Source organism: Coenobita brevimanus, chromosome 91, assembly GCF_032717465.1.
Source record: "Coenobita brevimanus isolate Jiangsu-jjx chromosome 91, ASM3271746v2, whole genome shotgun sequence".
Taxonomy (NCBI): Eukaryota; Metazoa; Arthropoda; class Malacostraca; order Decapoda; family Coenobitidae; genus Coenobita; species Coenobita brevimanus.
In genome coordinates, this window is record NC_137044.1 from 16,029,231 (window position 1) to 16,049,652 (window position 20,422).

The following is a 20,422-nucleotide window of genomic DNA, read 5'->3' on the forward strand; positions in this document are numbered from 1 at the left end:
ATCAGCTAGTCAGGTCAGGTCCGGGTAAGGGGATGGGTCTGTTATGATGTGGCAGGGGTAAACCAGTTCTGCTGTCGGGCCCTGTTGCGGATGTCACTGATTGCATTGTGCAGTTGACCCTTGTGCGGTGTGGTGCGGTGAGGATCTGTCCGTTCTCCCCTTTAGAGCTAAGATGCGAATGAATGTGTTTGAATGGATGAGTAAATGGGGAGTGTGTCGTCCTGTCTCGGCTACCTCCCTTTCCTTGGGGGAAGCAGCCTAGGTATATAAATAGATAGATATTCTTTTTGATGTTCTTTCTTCCTACCAGCTCTCGTTGCCATGGCCTCACGCCTTTAAACATGAAAAGTACTCTACATATACCTGTACCCGGTATCTCAAGACACAATTCCCAAGTTTTCTGTTAAACCCTTGAAAATTATTTAAAACCTAGTAACTAAAAAATAAAAAAAACAAAAAAAAAAACTGGCGAGTAACCACCACCAGGCGGGGAATAGTAAGCCACCAAGTATCCTTGACTATACCATCATTCTGCCATTGGCAAGAAAGAGCGTTAGTTGTATCAGTTTTGTTAGTTGTGTAAATATGCATAGCTGTGACGATTATTAGGCAGTTTTTACATTTGACTGAACTACAGGGTGATGGTGAGGGAGTGTGGGTGTGAGTGTGTGTACAAATTGTGGGTTTGAAGGGGCGTGTGAGGGTGTGTGGTGAATGTGAGGGCGTGTTGTAGATGTGAGGGTGTGTAGTTGATACAAGGACGTATGGAGAGTGAGTAGTGGGTGGGTGGGTGAATGTGCGGTGGGTGTGTGGTGGCCTGTGATGTGGATGGGTGGTGGATGTGGAGGGAAGGTGTGAGGGTGTGTGATGGGTGTGTAGGTGTGTGATGATGTGGTCGAGATATAAAAGTGCGAGCCGGATGGGATGGTCGAAGGAAAATATAAGGGTGGGAGGTAAATGTCAGAATATAAGGAAAATGTGAGGGGTGCGAGGCGGATGCATGGGATACAAGGAAAATATGCGGGGTGTGAGGGTGTGGCGAAATAGGTGTAAGGGTGTAGGGCGAATATGAGAATATGAGATGAATGTGAGGGTGTGAAATGACGTGGGCAGTATTGGATCCAGGATGTACAGTAAATATTAGCTTTGTTTCTTGAAGTATATGAAGGTAAATCGCTTCCACCAATGGTCCTGCTTGAGATAAGAAAAAAATATCTTAGAGGCGGACAGAATGAATTAAGATATGCATCATTCTGGTGTTTTTCAGCGCCCACAGGGGTGGTCCGGTGTGCGTCTGGGACGTGTTTGGGGTGTGTCTGAGGTGCATGTGGTGTTCATATGGGATGTGTCTGTGGTGCGTCTGAAGGTGTGGCTAAAGACAAAAGACACCTTTTCGGATGTGCTGGGGTGGTGGATAAGGATGGTGTGGGCGCGGCTATCAAAGACGTCCTTTGTAGTGTTATAAGATCAAAGAGATCTTTCTTATGTCTATCTATCTATATACCTAGGCTGCTTCCCCCAAGGAAAGAGAGGTAGCCGAGACAGGACGACACACTCTCTAATATGCATCCGCTCAAACACATTCATTCCCATCTTAGCCCCAAGGGGAAAAGTGACAGATTTCGTACCACACCACACGAGGGTCAACTGTGTAGTGCAATCAGTGACATCCTCAGCAGGGCATGACAGCAGAGTTGGTTTATCCCTGCCACATCATAATGGACCCATCCCCTTACCTGCTGAGGATATTATGCTTAGGATAAACTTTACAAACTGGGGAAGTTCGATACAGGCATCATAAGTCACTTGAAGTACAAGAGGTCTTTCCTAAGTTGAATAAAATCGCCTGGTAGCAGAATGATCAAATTAGAACGGATGTCACTTGGATTCAAGTGGTATTAAACGCCATACATTCATCATCAGCAGCAGCGGCGGCAGCATCCCGCTCTTCTTCCCACTTGCAGGTGGGATGAAGCAGGGTCCAGAAAGCAAGGAAAAGGAAAGAATATGATTGTGGGAGAATTAATCAACAACATGTTTAGGAATATGGGCCAAATACCCATTCATTCCCTATTCAGGCCCCTGGAATCCTGACTACATACGGTAAAATCTTCTAGCCAGCTCAATCTCTTGTTACTTCTCAAGCCTTATCACCCTCCATGTCCGTTCTTTCTCACACACTTATTTATCATATTTGTCCACTTTCTTCTTGGCCTACCACGCCTCCCATCACGTGTGTGTGTGTGTGTGTGTGTGTGTGTGTGTGTGTGTGTGTGTGTGTGTGTGTGTGTGTGTGTGTGTGTGTGTGTGTGTGTGTGTGTGTGTGTGTGTGTGTGGAATGGACATGGGGGGTATTAATGGTTTTCGGAGGGGGCGAGGGAGGGAAGGAGGAAGATTATAGGATTTGAGATGAGGAGGGAGAAGAAAAGTGTGGGGTTATTGTGCCAGGCTAGAGGCAGGACCCACCTGGGTTGGATGGTAGGGAGGAGAGATGTCGGAGGTGATGTACAGTATGTAGGTGCGTACACACACACACACACACACACACACACGTCTAAGTTTATTCATGCAACCACCAGACAATTGTATAAAACGTGAAAATATGCATACCCGTAAGTTTAATATGATTGTCTGAAGTCGGCAAGAATAAACTTCAAAAAGTCTTTGGATAGTTGGACGTATTTTTCACTTCAGTCAGACTTCACCCAGATGGTTATACCAAGAACAAAGATCTCTCATATTAAAAGGATATATAAAGGTTATGTCTATCGTCCCCAGTTCTGAAAATTTCTTTACTCCGAATGAGACAGTGTGGTGACTAAGATAGAAAGCAAAACATCATCATATTGAAGTAGTTAACCACAACGTGAGATCAAGAACCTTTATAAATATCGTACCAGGTCCTGTGATGTCATTCCAGACCCGCCGAGACGCCAGATTAACAAGGCTGAAGAATTTTGACGAGGTGACCGGGAGCAACGAGAAAGAAGAGGGCTCACAGTATAAATAACACGAGAGCCAAGATTTTAGCCCAACACCTTTGAACACGCACTTAAACTATGTCGTGAACCTGATTATTGGTGACCGTCCGAGCTTTACAAAGGGCAGGAAGGAAACAGGGACGAATTTATTGGACGAAGGGATCAAGGACGATATTACGGAACGATGGGAAAAGGGACGAAACTACTGGATGAAAGGAACAGGGACGAAATTACTGGACGAAGAGGACAGGGACGATATTAGCCTTCTGGGCGAAAGGAACAGAGACGAAATTACTGGCTGACCGGAACGCGCCCAAAAACTAGACAAGTGGAACAGACGAAACTACTGGACAAAGGGAACACGACGAAAATATTGGAAGAAGGGAAGAGGGACATCCTAAACTTCAGACAAAAAGATATGAATATAGCCGTCAACAATTACATTATTACCATATATTTTAACTTTTCCCTGTGGGGTTTAGTATAGATTAAATTACGTTTACATTTAAATTTAGAGATCATTGACCATGCAAGCTGGTGTAAATCCTTTCATCCTGTGGCAGGCCTCCATATACCGAGATCTTGAGCCACTTCCCTACTCAGTTCCTTAGCCCGGAAATCTTTACGCCGAACGTCCCTCTAATCTTTGGTCTGCTTGTGAAAATCGTGGATATGGTATAAAGATTATACAAACAAATGTATCATAAACAAGCCAATTACCCCGGGATACTGCCCGCAAAGTGTGGATGCAATTTGCCTACTTGATTTTGAGATATTATGGGAACACACACACACACACACACACACACACACACACACACACACACACACACACACACACACACACACACACACACAGTAATGTGCCGTGAATGAAAATTAAGGCCGCCTGCACTGTTCTTCTCACAGACTCGTTGCCACTCAAGATCTTCATCTGTCGCACTTTCCCCTTTCTTCAGCACATTTTTATTTCTCCCTGGTTCTTTATTTGCCGCGAACTTTTCCCTCACAGTCGTCAGTTTTTCCTTCATTCTCTCATACACAGCGGGGAAAATGAGAGTCGCGGACCCCTGTAGATGCTAAATTCTCCCGCATTACTTTCCGCGTCAAGAAGACCCCCATTCCTTATCCCTCTTGGCAGCCGCGGATGATTTGTGAGTAGCGGTGTTCTCATTATGGCTAGCAGGCTCTTCATCATAGTCGTGTGGACAGCCTGCACTCTGTTGTTCTAGGCCGTTTTCTAGATAACATGGGAGTCTTCATAGCTTTTCTCTCATATCGATTTATTTTGCTTATTACTCCGTAGTTTTCTGTTGCACCATTTTTTTTTAATATCGACATACCGTGCGTCAGTAACACAAAAAAATAAAATAAAAGATACTGAGGTGTATTGTGTTGAATAAAGCGCAAAGGTACAGTTGTTACGAAATCTCCAGAATCACATAAAATACGACCCTCATTACTGTCAGCAGAAGGCCCATTTCCCACAGGCATTTAGTACGTTAGGTTAAAAAAAAGTGAACTAGAACGAGAAGAATAACAGCACTCATCCCACATATTTTAATTGAGATGGATGCAGTAAGGAAGAGATGGGCAGAGTATTTTGAAAGATTGTTAAATGTACAGGAGGAAAGGGTGGCTGAGATTGTGGCAGATGGAAGGGTGCAAGGAATAAATGTGTTGGGAGGGTTGAATGATTCTTTGATCACGAAGGAGGAAGCGGAGAAGGCAATAAAGGAGATGAGAACAGGGAAAACTGCAGGTACGGATGGGTGTGCTGTGGAATGCTTGAAGGGTGGTGGAGTGACTATTGTTGACTTGCTAGTAAGATTGTTGAATGTGTGCTTTGTGAAAGGTATGGTGCCAATTGACTGGGCAAGTGCTCGTGTGGTCCCGCTGTATAAAGGCAAGGGTGATAAGTATGAATGTACTAGCTTTAGGGGTATAAGTCTGTTGAGTGTTGTAGGTAAGGTGTATGGTAGAATGTTAATTATGAGAGTTAGAGAGGGTACAGAGAGAGTGATTGGTGATGAGCAGTGTGGCTTTTGGAAAGGGAGAGGCTGCGTGGATCAGGCGTTTGCTGTGAGACAAGTGTGTGAAAAGTATTTAGCGAAAGGCAAGGATGTGTTTTGGGCATTCATGGATTTAGAGAAAGCGTATGATAGAATTGATAGGGAGGCCTTGTGGACTGTTTTAAGATTGTATGGACTTGATAGTAGGTTACTAAAAGGGGTGAAGAGTTTTTATGTAAATAGTAGAGCATGTGTAAGAGTGAGAAATGCTGTGAGTGATTGGTTTCCTGTGAGAGTGGGGCTGCGACAGGGATGTGTGATGTCGCCTTGGTTGTTTGATATTTATATGGATGGTGTTGTAAGGGAGGTGAATGCAAGAGTTTTAGGCGGAGGTCTGAGTCTGATGAATGTTGATGGTGGAGAGTGGAATCTGAAGCAGCTGCTGTTTGCAGATGATACTGCACTGGTGGCTGATTCAGAGGAGAGATTGAAACAGTTGGTAGAGGAGTTTGGAAGGGTGTGGGAAAGAAGGAAATTGAAAGTAAATGAGAATAAGAGGAAAATGATGAAGTGTACGAGGTTGGTAGATGGTAGGGGGATGAATATAGTTTTGAATGGTGAGTTGCTTGAGGAGATAGAGTGTTTTAAATATTTAGGGTCACATGTTGCTGTGGTTGGAAGAATAGATGCAGAAGTAAAGTTTAGAATGAATGAAGTAGGAAAGGTGCTGGGAGGAATGAAAAAGGTGTGTAGATGTCGTTGGCTTAGAATGGATGTAAAGAGAAGGCTGTATGAAGGTGTTGTGGTACCGACTGCATTATATGGGGCTGAAACATGGAATATGGGTGTAGCAGAGAGGAAAAGTTTGAATGTAATGGAGATGAGGTGTCTGAGGGGTATGTGTGGAGTGACGCGTATGGATCGAGTGCGAAATGATGAAGTGCGAAGGAGCAAGGTGCTGGGAGGAATGAAAAAGGTGTTTAGATGTCGTTGGCTTAGAATGGATGTAAAGAGAAGGCTGTATGAAGGTGTTGTGGTACCGACTGCATTATATGGGGCTGAAACATGGAATATGGGTGTAGCAGAGAGGAAAAGTTTGAATGTAATGGAGATAAGGTGTCTGAGGGGTATGCGTGGAGTGACGCGTATGGATCGAGTGCGAAATGATGAAGTGCGAAGGAGAACTGGAGTTGTTCGGGAGATGGCTGATAGAGTTGAGCAGAGGGTGTTGCGATGGTTTGGGCATGTGGAGAGAATGGATAATGAGCGATTGGTGAAAAAGATAACTAGTTCTGATGTGAGAGGTGTAAGGCTGAAAGGGAGACCACGATTAGGTTGGATGGACAGCGTGAAGAGAGCGTTGGATGTGAAAGCGATGTCTGTTGAGCAAGGAAGTGTGGCTGTGCGTGCCAAAAATAAATGGTTAGAAATTGTGAATTAATAAATGATGACGTAGCCTTGAGGGGATATTCTCCCGCATTTGGTCTGATCAGCTAGTCAGGTCAGGTGCGGGTAAGGGGATGGGTCTATTATGATGTGGCAGGGGTAAACCAGCTCTGCTGTCGGGCCTTGCTGCGGATGTCACTGATGCACTGCGCAGGTGACCCTTGTACGGTGTGATGCGGTGAGGATCTGTCCCTTCTTCCTTTTGGGGCTAAGATGCGAATGAATGTGTTTGAATGGATGAGTAAATGGGGAGTGTGTCGTCCTGTCTAGGCTACCTCCCTTTCCTTGGGGGAAGCAGCCAAGGTATATAGATAGAGAGAGAGATTTTTAATCCCTTGGGTAAGGAAGAAAACTTCAACAAGAACAAGAACACTAACCTAACGTTCTTTTCAGTTCGTCCAGTGAATGTGAGCATCGTGAGTGGGCACGGGAACCTGAGCGCTGGCAGTGAGTACGAGCTGGTGTGTCAGGCTTGGGGGTCGCGGCCCTCCGCCATCATTACCTGGTGGAAAGGGGGCACCACGGCACTAAAGGGCGCGGTGATTACGGTAGGTGATATTGGATTGTTAGTTTCTGCTTTCATGCTGGTTTCTACCACTCCTTATACTTCTCTCGCACCTACCTTATAAACCAAAAACTGACCTTGTATCCTCACACCGATCTTATTTTTTTTTTCTCACACTGATCCCTAACGTCCCTCTTCCTGGTATAACCCACCGTATACCAGCCCTATGCTAACTGGCCCTGAAACTGATTAAGACAGTCCTATAGTGTGTATTCAGTGTGAATGGTGGGGATAAGATCCAAAGGGGTGACATGTGAAGGTGTGTGACACGTATGAGGATTGCTGAGCCTTAGGGAATGAGCTGTCAGATCCATGACCAAAGTATGGCACATTTTATAGATAGATAAGTAAGTAAATATAGATATAGGTATAGATATATATAGAAATAAACAAAGATATGGATATATAGAGAGAGAGATATTTTGTGCAAAGTAGCTTATGATGAGCATGCCCTCATTGTCTGAGGTGGATGTGGTATTGTAATATTGAATATGCGGCATTTGTACGTCGTCTTATTTCTGGTAATGGCAGATTTGTTTTATATATATAGGTATATAGATAGATAGATGGATGGAAAGATATATTGGATGATGGATGGACGTACGTAGATAGATAGATAGATGGATGGATATACATAGACAGAGAGATAGATTGAATGATATATATATATATATATATATATAAAACATATCCTCATTAACTTCAGTGCTCAGTGGCTCAGTGTGTGGAGTTGTATTCATAGTTATCAGAGAACGTGATCGCCTAAATCCCCCACTACTCTCACGCCCAATCGCACTTTTCAGATTATTCAGCGTTAATCAGTATTTTCATGTCAGTTGTGCAGAAGCGTATTATTTTGTGGAAAAATAATCCTTTGTTCAGGGTCGGCGATCATCTCTGCCATCGTTAGTGCTTTCTGTTGTTATCACGGCCTTTTTTTTTTTCACAGTTTTTTAACTTCATTTCAGTAACATATTTCACTTTCTTCCGATTATCTGCACACAGCTGAAGGGTTAGATGTGCACTTAATCAACCCATTCACTATTAGTTACACAAAATCGTTGAATAAGCTTGTCTGGTAGCAGTATCATTAAAATGGAAATTGTTTCACCTTAGCTAAGGGGTTCATGGCAAAACCGACTAAGGATGCTTATTGTAGAGTGCAGTGACTATTGTTTAAAGCATCCCCATGTACATGGAGACGTATTTTTCATGTTGTTCAAGCTACCACCAGACGATTTTATTCATCTTAGGGGATAAAACGTAGCTGTGAAGCGGTTGAGGAATATATATAACCTTTCTAGTTCGAAAAGGTTTTCTTAAGCTGAAAACAATTCGTGTAAAAATAGCTAGAGTAAAAAGTACGTTCCCGGCTTGAAGGGGATAATTTGATAATGAAAGCTACATTCATGGTCTGGCATGTTGCTTTATACCAATTCCTATGCAGGCTAACTCAGCTAGTTTATGAAAACAGTTGATGAAAATGCTCCAAGTTCATCATAATGGGGTGTGAAAAAGAGATACTCGAGGACGAACGTTCTAATATTCCACATCTACTCACTTTCCTCTGTTGGCTAATGTTTTTAAGCTGAGAGAGGTTTGGAATGTTTCTCTGCCCCTAGATTATTTTCTTTGATATGAAGTGTCCTGGAGGAAAATCACAGACAAGTCGTAAGTGTAAGGTAGACATAGTGCAATTGTAGGCCAGCTTTTTTTCCCTGACAGTACCAACAAAACATGACTCGGCTGATGATACCGGTTGAATATCACACTGTGAAATTATCAACGGAATTTAGACAGGCGTTGTACTGTATTGCACATTTGTTCTAACCTAATGAAAGAATCCATAACTCCTTTAAGTTCATTCGACGATAAAGTATAGTCATCCTGGAGGGTTGGTTTCACTAGTAACCAAGTAGACCTATTAGTGCCTCATAACTAAAGCAAAGCTCACTGAATATCGTGTAGTGACGACTTAGTATTAAAGTTGTGGCAATAGCTCAGTTTTGTCAAGTGAAAAACAACCCGAACATAGTTTTGTGTTACATCAATGCTCACTAGAATTCCCTAAGCTAGACCCTTCCATTGCTTAACCCCGTGAGTCCGGTGACTTTTTTTTTTCTTATTCCAGTCATGGTACCTCCAGAGAGTTATTTGAACTAGAAGGATTAGTTATAGACTTCGTTAACTACTTTGCTATCAGAGATCATCCTAAAGTAGAATAGAATAATTTGGTGATACCGTGATGAAAATACACGTTGTTGGAGTGACGTTGTTGTTGAAGTGATTATCCGTGACGCAGACAAGGAATGATGGTATTACAGTGTGTGTGTGTGTGTGTGTGTGTGTGTGTGTGTGTGTGTGTGTGTGTGTGTGTGTGTGTGTGTGTGTGTTTTATAGAGAGAAATGTGAACGAAATTGGCTAGAATTAGCATTTGCATATCAATGAGCCAGCGTAAAGTCCACTGATTGCCTCTGGTCCCCATGTTACCCAAGTTGATAAATAACCATCGCTTTGTGTACGCTAGAAATGTATGGAGGTTTTGCTGTTATTATTTTCTGTGTACAATTGCAGACATCAATGCTGATCCACTTTTATCCATAAATCATCAAGTCCTCTATAGTCCGTTAGGAACGTAGGGACCCGAGGCTTGGCTACCCAGTCCGGACATTTAGGGTGATAGTAACCAGTTGCTTGTCCCTGAGAGCTGTTATGCGAGCAGTAAACCCCAGCCACCCTTTGGATGTACTGTATACCTTTATGGGCCACATCCTATTTGATAGCCTTAATCCACTTGACCACCACTGCAGAGTCGCATCCCATCTCACCAAATATCCACAGCCCCGCCCCACCAACCAGCTATGGTCCAATCCTATCAGATGACACTGACCCCACCGTTTTTTGTCTCCTACTAATTACGCCCCCACCCTACCCCACTCTTCCTCACCCTACCAACAAACCAGGGCCCCACCAGCCACCCACACACAGGCTTACTCTTCTCCACCTGCTAGCCACACAACATCGTATCCTCCCCAACTAACCACATCCTCACCCTTCCTTCCCCTTCTACTAACCACACTCCCATCCAGTCCTTCCCAGCTGACCACATTTTCACCTTTCCCTCCCCTCCAGGTAACCACACTCCCATCCTATCCTTATCAGCGAACCACATCCTCACGCAGCTTAAAATACCCTACCCCTTCCCCAGCTGACCACATCCCTACTTCCTCCCCAACTGACCACAGCTTAATCCTCTACAGACATCGCCGGATAGCAGCATGACCACGTCCATCCTGAAGTACCGCGCTGAGATGAGTGACAGCGGGAAGTACCTCACCTGTCGCGCCCACAACAAAGACATCCCGCAGTCTGGCAGAGAGGATGGACTCAGGCTCAACATCTTATGTGAGTTATCGTTGTAACTTAAGTGACACTGTGGGAAAGAGGTATACGAATGAGGATAGTGTGAGTTTGGAGGGAGAGCAACCGCCGGGCAACCCGCTTTGGGATGAAGTCTCCCCTCTTCGAGATTAAGGCCTCCGCCCTTCGAAATTAAACCCTCTGGCTATAGAAAGATAGTCTGGAGACTTCGTAGCATTTTTTTCTTTGCGATTTTTTATGCTTGTATACCTTGATATTCACTTCGATAATATTTACATGACTTGTAGAACCGGTAGTCATAGTGTGCCTCAGTAACGTACAAGAGAACAGAAACGTGTAATGTGCAAAATAAATCGCAGGGAACGAAGTGGTATAAAGCCTCCAATACCATCTAGAATACGGACCTTATACTGGTAGATCTCCACCCTTACAGACTCAGGCTTAATTCCTTCAGTCTTAGGATGTAATTTTCGTTTTAGCCTTATCATCAGCTTAGGAAAACTTTTCAAACTGGAGAGATCAATATAGCCTTCTGTAAAAATCTCCACTGCAAGAATCGTCCCTTAAGCTTAATAACATCATCTACTGTATGAATAATAAGAATTCGGAGAAAAATGGCACTGGACATAAAGTGTTAACATGTGTAGAATTTGTTTCCTCATATGGCTAGAGATACACTCCTGTGGTCCTTAATATTCCTTAGTAGCGAGACCAGAGTACAGGGCACACCACATTAATTGGTTTTCTATACCCTGTAGCATTTCGTGGTGGATAATTGCTCCTGCTATCTTAACGGCTATCTGTCACTGCCCCATGGTAGTTCTTATAGTTTTCCGGTATTCTTAATGTCCATTGGTCACCTGGGTCTGCTCAAGATTATCTACTGTACTAGGGAGGTAATAACAGTGCTTACTACAAAGAATTATACCTACATTTAGAATAGTAATTTATTGGTCAGAAAAAAACAGCTTTAGCCGGACTAGGACCCCATTCACAGCTTGAAGAGGGTCTAGGTATAATTGAAACTGTTACATCTGACGACTAGTGAACTACTTTTCCATGTGTGGAAGAAAAACCCATTTGAACAGTTCTGTCCACGGCATTGCCATCAGATCAGTGTTCAGCATCACGGGCAAGCCTCCAATTGTCTTCTCGTGACTGACAAGAAAAATATCTAGCAACCATTCCCCCTAATTATGACATGCAACCATCAGGTTACAGAGTTAGGTCTCTGCTTTAGTTTTAGGTGCGAACAGATTGGACTAAGGACAAAGGTCTCGTGGTCGGCCTAGCAGTTGAATCTGGGACCTTTCCGTTGTGAACCTTGTGTGCTTCCCACTACACCACTGCCACTCCCCTTTGTATTCTTTTGCGGACTGTTCCCTGTATAATAACTCCTGTCACTCTCTTATGTCACTTTTATTGACAGCCTCTGAGAGAACCCCCTCCTGCACTCGTCTGGCCTTTTCATTAGTGCGTCTCCCTCCTCCTTTGTTATCTCGGCAGTCTCCTTCCCATTTCATATCACCCTCTCTGCATCACATTTTTTCCTGATCTTCCTCATTTCAGTGTATGATTTTTACACTTTCTCCCACCCAGTCCAACTATTGGTGATATACATTCTTTCACTGTAGCTCTCTCAACTTTTATTGATATTTTCTCATGCCTAAGGACCTACTTACACTGCCTGGAATTGGATATAATCTGACAAAAATTATCCTATGGTGAAAATTGAGGTAAAAGTTGGGACGAAAACTCCCCGATTCACTGGGCAACGTTTTTGGTGTACTGTAGTTTCTCACTGTTACCTGTATCATATTCCAGTCCTTACCCCAACCTCCCCCCCTTCCTCCCTCTTCCTCGTCCTCTTCCTCTACCTCTTCCTTCGCCTCCCTCCTTATCCTCAGCCTCATCCTTTGATACTTTCTTATATTTCCAGTGTAATTTTTCACGTATTTTCTTCCCCAAATCTGCATTATCTTCTCTTAAAGCCCCTTCGAACGCCTCCGAGAAAAAGTCTAAACTAGAAGGGAAAAAATTGAGAATTTCTTTGGTCTAGTTTTTCCCAACTTGCACTTTAACATGTTCATACTCATTTTACTCCCTTCCTTCATTATTTTCCTCTCCTTTCCACTCCCCTCCTCTCATTTATCCTCTTTCCCCTCTCCGCTCGTGTCTCCTCCCTCACTACTCTCCTCTTCCCCGTACCTCTTTTTCAACATCTTTCTCCTTCCTCAACACTGTCTTGTCTTCTCCTTTCATCTCTTCTCTCCTCTTCTCTCCTCTCCTCTCCTCTCCTCTCCTCTCCTCTCCTCTCCTCTCCTTTCCATTCATTCCGCCTCTCTCTCCCCTCCCTCACCATACTCCTCCCCTCACCGTTTGTTGAACCTCTTACTCCACTCCTTATCTCTGATTTAGCCTCTTTCTCCGAGCCTCTTTCTCCCCTGCTTCACTGCACTCCTGTTCTGTCCTATCTGTTTTTTTTTTTTTTTTCATTCTGCCTTTCTCTCCTCTCCCTCACCACGCTTCTCTCCTCTCATAGCCTCTCATTCATATTCTTTCTACCCTCCCTCACTGTTCTTCTCTGTTCTCTCCTTGGCTCTTATCCATCATCTCCCTTCCCTCACCACTCTCCTCCCCGACCCCTACCTCTCATTCATATTATCTCTCCCCTGCTTCACACTTTCCTCCCCTCACCTCTCGTTCAGTCTCTCTCCCTTCCCAGACCACTCCGTACCGCCCACTCTTCCTCACATGGGAAGCCGGTGGTGAAGTAGTTAGCACATCCAGCCTGCCACTAGAAAACCCGAGTTCTAATCCCAGGAAAATATTTTCTTCATGCGAACCTGTTCACCCAACTGCTCACCTGGGGATCTGGAAATAAGTGCCTTTGTTTCGTTTTGCCTTACAGGATGTGATTAATGCTCCTCGTTCATTCGATGGGCATTAATCCTAAGCCTTCTGTTCTCACACAAACATTAGCCATAACCCTGACGTCACGCATTTCTGCCACCGTTTTCTTCCCCTTACCTCAGTCTATAATCTGTGCTTTCTCTCGTGTCATCATTTACTGTGTGTTTTCATTACTGCCTGCCATTCTCTCCCTCTTGCAGAATAGAATCGTATTATAAAGGATGTGTTTGCAAAGGTGATGCAAGCCATAATTATATGGTCAGTGTTAAAACGCCTTACAATACAATCATTGTCTCTCCCTCTGCCACCAGCTTCTCCCGTCTTTTATTTCTGATTGCCCCCTTTTCGCCAGTTTCCCCTGCTATGTTGCGAGTCTGACAGGGGAGGAGGGTAGGAACTGTGACCAAAGCGACCCTCCCGTGCAATTCTGTGCCGGTGTGGGCTTAGGCGAGCGGTGTATGAGTGGGCCATTGGTTACGCAGGTTGGTTGGATTACAGGGGACACGGGGTACACAATTCACCCACCCATTCTTGCAAACTGGCACTGATTCTCATGTGTAACAGCCTTGACCTCACGCATAACGCACGCATTCACGCACGCACCCAATCACACACACACACACACACACACACACACACACACACACACACACACACACACACACACACACACACACACACACACACACACACACACACACACACACACACACACACACACACACACACACACACACACACACACACACACACACACACACACACACACAAAATAGCTCAGGAAGAGGTGCTACAAAGCCTCCCATACCAACTAAAAACACGGAGCTGATAGAGGAGATGGCCAGGAATTTCTCTCATCAGGAACCTTCAAATACTGACGTCTTAACTTCCTCCTGAGATGATTCAGTCGCCAGCCTATCATAAGTTTTGATGACGCGCCGCGGGGTAAACGTTTTACTTTTTCAGATGTGGAAAAGCTGGGAGGGAAAGAAATTTAGAACTATTATGCCGTACCACTTTTTTCTTCAAGTCGTTGAATGATGTTCATTTTTTTTTTCCCAAAAGTGGTGGGACTGTGTCCATCAGCTGAGTCTGTACTCAGTTCTTGCGACCGAGATGATGAAGGTTGCTGTTGCTTAAAATTCCCTCGAGTCACGTTAATGAGCAACTAGTTTCATTTCATTTTATAAGATAGCAGTCCACCAGTGCATCTGTAGGTCAGTGTCTCCATGCCGGATGAGCCGCAGTGCAAGAAAAGTAAATAGAACTGGACAAAATATATAAAGAGATTATCTACTTTTTAAAATATTCAACAGATGTTCGTGAAACCAATCATCTGATGTGAGAGAATCGAACATTAATAATATGGATATTTTAATCCAACTCCCATTCTTATCCATGTGCGTGCATGTGTGTGTGTGTGCGTGCGTGCGTGAGCTGATGAATAGATAGTCACTGTGGTATAAAAATCTAACATCCACTCCTGTCTTTAATCTTTGAAGAACCTTAGAGAGTTTTTCTCCATCAAAAAAGCCCGTGAACGTACAAAGGCACTCCAGCCACTCCAGTCCGGGAACTACATTCATAAACTTTCCCAGGAATTGAGTTGTGTAAGAGTAGCCTACTTGTGCACACCTTTTTATTCACTTAATTACCCAAAATTTCATAAGCAAACTGGAGTGAAGGTTAAAGTGAAAAATAAGACCAAAAAATGATACCTATGATCTAGCCCTATGGAGACTTCTTTATACTGAAAACTGATCAAGGTCTTTTTTAAATACCTGGTCAGATTACTGCGCCTTGCTAGATGACGTTTGTATAGCCACTAACATCAGACCGAGGGAAATTTACCGTGTGTTAAGTAATTCATACTGACACGCTGGTGAGAATGGCGAGAGAGAGAGAGAGAGAGAGAGAGAGAGAATTTATAATAAGTGAACAGGAAAACGAGAGAGAGCGATAAGGACAGGGATAGAAGAAGGACTGAAAACTCAGGTAAAGGTTTTATCATGGAAGTGATTGCAGAAACGATGAAAATACTTGCTTCAGCTTTTTAGCATCTTACCTTTTTTTTTTCTCTCTCTAACGCAAGGTCTTTCCTTTCCGTTTAACCGTCTGATTAATGGGATTTCTCTCGATAGAAAAAAATCGTCTGGTGGTAGCCTAATTATAATTCCCTCGTTTACCAACAGAGTGGATCGTGATAATATTTGAAACCTTGCTGCTGTACCCTGTTTAGTCTAACTTGGCATAGAATTGCCGTCTTTCCATCATGAATCCTGAGTTGCAGCAGTACATTAACACTGGAATATGGCGTTAGTCACGAAGAAGTGCTATTGAAGGGATGTAGAGCTTTAGTAATAAGATGCAAAAAGACGAAAGTCTATGCTGGGTTAGGGTGAAGGAACTATAGGATTTCTCTGAGTTGAACAGAATCTTCTGGCTAGGCAGCTGCAACGAAACAGTCCGTACGTGTCACACCTCCAGTACTTTGGGCTTTATGTGTCCCTCTATTTACAGTGATATGTCTTCTTTTACTTACGATCTGTAATCCCATTATGTACAGTGCTGTCTTCCTGTACCTGCAGTACTGTGTCTTTTTACTTATGGTGCTTTTTTACCTTACGGTGCTATGTCTCGACTTATGGTGCCGTGGTCTCCCGTTACTTACGTTAATGTAATCCATTTGGTTATGGTATTGTGTTATATCTTCTCTTACGATGCATTTAAGCATGCGGAAAGAAAGCAAGAGAGATACTGCAGCAAAAGCTCAAAGACATCAGACTTTTGCCTTTCTAGCTCCAAAAGAAGGAAGCCGAGGGAGAGACGATATAAAGAAAATTGTAACTTAGTATGTAGCACTTAGGAAAGAGATCGAGAAAGATGAGAGCCTGCACATAAAACTGTAGTACATCGTCGGCCCGTTTTCTTAATATCTTCAGAGTAAGAAACCAAGAGAGAGGTAATACTAACAATCCTGTAACACAGCATTCTTTCTCACTTCTAACTCGTGGAAAGAGGTCAAAAGCTAGAGATGATACAGATAAGACCATAACACATCAGCCACGGTCTGGCTTGGGCGTTCTGTGGGTCCGTGGGTCAGAATGGCAGTCGGAAAACAAGGAGAGAGTGAAACTGCGTGGTGAAAAAGCTTGTTCTCAGAGGCTCGGTGGGTTTTGTGAGGCTCTGCTGGAACGCTGGCTAAGCCATTGTGTGTGGGAGGAGAACAGTAGACGATGAGGTGGTGGGGAGGGATGGTGGTCAAGGGGTAGTGGAAGAGGAGGAAAGTGGAGATCAGAAGAGGTGGAGGACGGAAGGAGACAAAGGAGGAGGGGAGAAACTAAAGTGGAGATTAAAAGATAGGGAGGACAGTTGAAGAAAAAGATTAAAGAGAGAGTGAAAGAGAGGAAGAGGAACAGGGATTGGAAGAGGGGGAAACTGAGGATAAAAAGAGACGAAGGATGGTAGATAATAGAGTGGAAGGGAGACCGGAAGAAAGAGGAAGGTGAAGAATTGGAAAGTGGAGATCAAAAGAAATGGAAGAAGGTGAAAGACAAAGTGGGAGGGAAGAATGGAAGAAAGGGGCAAAGGAGGAACGTGGAGATAAAAAGATACAGACGCCAGTAGAAGTAAAGGAGGGAGGGGAGAAGTGAAGAAAGAGGAAGAAATTAAGGAAACTGGAGATAAAAATCCATGGAAGACAATGGAGTAAAAAGAGGGAATAAAGGAAGAGAGAAGCGGAAAGCAAGGCATCGCGAGGACAACAGAAAAAAGGTGGAAGAAAGGAGAAGGGGAATAAAAATGATGAGGTACGAGGAGTAGAAAAGAGAGAGGATTACGGAAAATTGGGGGGGGGGGATGAAAGAGAGGGAAAGAAGAAAAGGAGCTAGAAAGGAACAAAAGTAAAGATGCAAGGGGGATGGAGGACAGTCATAAAGCAAGGAGGCATGAAAGAATGGAAGCGGCGAGGGAAAATGGGAATTGAAGAGAAGGAAAGTGGAGTAGTAAAGGCAGGGTGGACAGCGGAAAGAAAGGAGCAATGGAAGAGTGGAGGAGGGGAAGGTAAGTAAGAGGAAACAAAAGGAAGGAGGAAGAATAAAGAGGTGGAGAGAAAAGTGGAGAAAGCAGTAAGCAAGGCTGGAGGGAAAAGGGCAAAAAGACCGGGAGGTAGTAAGTAGAGTGAAGTGAGAGAGAGAAGTGGAGAGAAAATGTGTGAGAAGTGGAGAGAAAGTGGAGACAAGTGGAGATGTGGAGGGAAAGTGGAGAGAAGTGAGAGAAAGGGGAGAGTAGTGGAGAGAAGCGAAGAGAAAGTGGAGAGAACGAGAGAGAAAGGAAAGAGATTAATGCACATGGTGGAGAGAAAAGTGGAGGGAAATGGATGGAAAGGACAGGTGGTGGTAAATGTAAATAACAGGCCGAGTTATAAGCAAAAAAGGAACAGAGAGAAGATGGGGCGAAAGAGGCAGAAAGGGAAAAGTCGGGAAGAAAAATAAAATAGTGAAGGAGGGAATTCAGGAGGGAAGGAGAGAGGGAGAAGGAAAAATGGAAGGAGGGAGAAGAGGAAGGAACGAACGAAAGAAGGCACAGGGAGTGGGAAGGAAGAAAACAAGGGAATGGGTAGGAAGGAAACAAGGAGAGTGGGAAGGAAGGAAACACAAGGAGTGGGAAGCAAAGAGGCACAAGGAGTGGGAAGCAAAGAGGCACAAGGAGTGGGAAGGAAAGAGGCACAGGGAGTGGGAAAGAAAGAGTCACAAGGAATAGTAAGAAAAAAGAAGAAGGGGAGTGGGAAGGAAGGACACACAAGGAATGGGAAAGAAGGAAACACAAGGAGTGGGAAGGAAGGAAACACGAGGAGTGAGAAGGAAAGAAGCAAGAGACGTGGGAAGGAAGGAGACGCAAGGAGTGGGAAGGAGGGAGGCACAATAGGTAGAATTGAAGGGAAAGAGGCTAGGGGAATGGGAAGACAGGTACAACTCAATTATCTCAACAAAAACTGCCTCGTGCCGTTAAAGCTCACTTCCCTCCGGCTCATTTAGATAAATAACATCATCTAGCGTTAGTTGGATTAGAATACTAGAATAGTCTTGACCGTGAGAGAGCTAACGCAAATTAAGTATAGTGTACGATAGGATTTCATTCAGGTGAACTTATCATCTGGTGCTGTTTGCCTGAATAGAGTATCTTAGTGATTTCTAGGAGTGACAGGGGCAGTAGATGTACTTTTCAACCCTTTGAATATTGTACTTGGAAATTTTCGTCTAGCTGAATAAAATCTTCTGACGTTGCCTTGAAAATAGTATGGTAATATATCCGTAGCAGCCAAGTGGTTAGCAGAGACAGTATAAACAGTTTTTCATCCTCTGACGACTAGGATTACGTACACTTTCAGTCCCTCTCACCTCACTTTCAGTCTTCTCATTATGTTCAGTCTCCTCCCTCCTTTTCAGCGTCCGGCCTTTTCCTCACCTTCATTCTCTTTCCTCCGCATATGCATCATTCTCCCTCACCATCCTTCGCCTCATTCTCCTATGCCTCATCTTCATCCTTCTCCCTTCATTTTTTCTTCTCCCTCCTTACCTCCTCCTTCCTTTTTTTCATCCTCACTCCACCTTCCACCTCACATTCATCCCATCTAATCCTTCCAGCTCCTCCACCTCTTCCCCTCCTTCTACACATTCCATCCCCTTCCACGAATTCCACCCCCTTCCACGAATTCCACCCCCCTCCACGAATTCCACCCCCTTCCACGCATTCCACCCCCATCCACCCCTTCCCCCTCTTCCACCCAATTGCACTCTCTTTCCCACATTCCACCCTCTTCCTCCAACTCCACCCCGTCCCGGTTTTCGCCTATTAGGCCCCATAGAGCCTCAGATCATTACCGAAAAATTACCTCGGTTTCTTCCAAAAGAATAATCTATGCTTGGGGAAATAGTACACTTACATCCATAGCCTTTTACGGGGGAAGAGAAGAGAAAAAGGAACAATAGAGCTCGACTAGTTTAAATTTGGTCTGTTCTGGCTGTGTAAATAGTAATATGACGAAGACTAACATAATTTATTTTCTCCTCCATTACTGACAGGAATAAAGCTCGAATTAATTAGGTTGTATAATTTTTTCTTCTTTACTAGCAGAAAACAGCCTTGATTACGGGGCTTTTTTGTGTTATCCTTTACTGACAGAATAGGTCGTGAATTAGCTGGGCTGTATTATTTCTCCTGTACCAACAAAAAGTATCCTTGAATAAACAGGGCTGCGTTATTGTCCCCTCTTTTACCAACAGGAGTAAGTCTTGAATGAACAGGGCTGTATTTTATTTTTTACTGATAGAAATAAGCCTTGAATTAACAGAGCTATGTTCTCTTAGGATCTGTGGCTCCTCTTACGTACCATCATATTTCCATATACAGTATACTGCATGTGCAAAAATTCACTTGTGATATTTATATAGAGTATCTTTATCACTGTGACAAGAGACAGCGTGTTTGTGGCATTACTTCTTGAAATTAAGGCGTCTGACTACTGTATATATAGATAGATTGATAGATTAATTGATAGACAGACAAATAGATAGATACATAGATAGATGATAAGTAAATAGATTCGAGATGGAGATGGAGCAGTTTCCGGCCAAGCTAATGTAGGGAGAGTATAACTAACGCTGACCCCTTCCCCCACAGACCAGCCGGTAGTCACCCTCCAAATGGGCAGCAGTCTGGACCCCGAAAACATCAAGGAGGGAGACGACGTGTACTTCGAGTGTCACATCAACGCCAATCCAGTCGTCACGCGTGTCACATGGCACCACAATGTAAGTTACGATAGTGATAAGGGTAAGAGGGCTTATTCACCCTTGTGTGGAGTACGGCGCACATTCAGCACATACATTAGTCATCTATGAGCAAAGAAATGTATAACGCTTCTGCCATTTGGTAATATTATACAGCTGAGGAACATGAAAAGCAGAAGGGGTGAAACATTAAATGAATTTTTTACCTGTACTGTTCCGAGGCAGGCGAATACGAGAGCTTATTCACAAATATAGAATATTACAAGTGCTCGTGGGCCCTTCGGGCCCTCTCGCACTTGCTCCTGGGGAGGGCTCTCGCGCTGCGCGCTCGC

General features: G+C 43.9%; 1 protein-coding gene across 1 annotated transcript in view; it reads left to right on the forward strand.

Moving 5' to 3' along the window:
• The window catches only part of LOC145411865 (protein turtle homolog B-like), a 149,737-nt gene that overhangs the window by 99,273 nt on the left and 30,042 nt on the right, over window positions 1-20,422 (forward strand). The window contains exons 6-8 of the mRNA XM_080281824.1: window positions 6,833-6,987; window positions 10,266-10,410; window positions 19,981-20,111. Of these exons, the coding sequence (XP_080137950.1) occupies window positions 6,833-6,987; window positions 10,266-10,410; window positions 19,981-20,111 (431 nt within the window). The remainder of the gene's footprint in view (window positions 1-6,832; window positions 6,988-10,265; window positions 10,411-19,980; window positions 20,112-20,422) is intronic.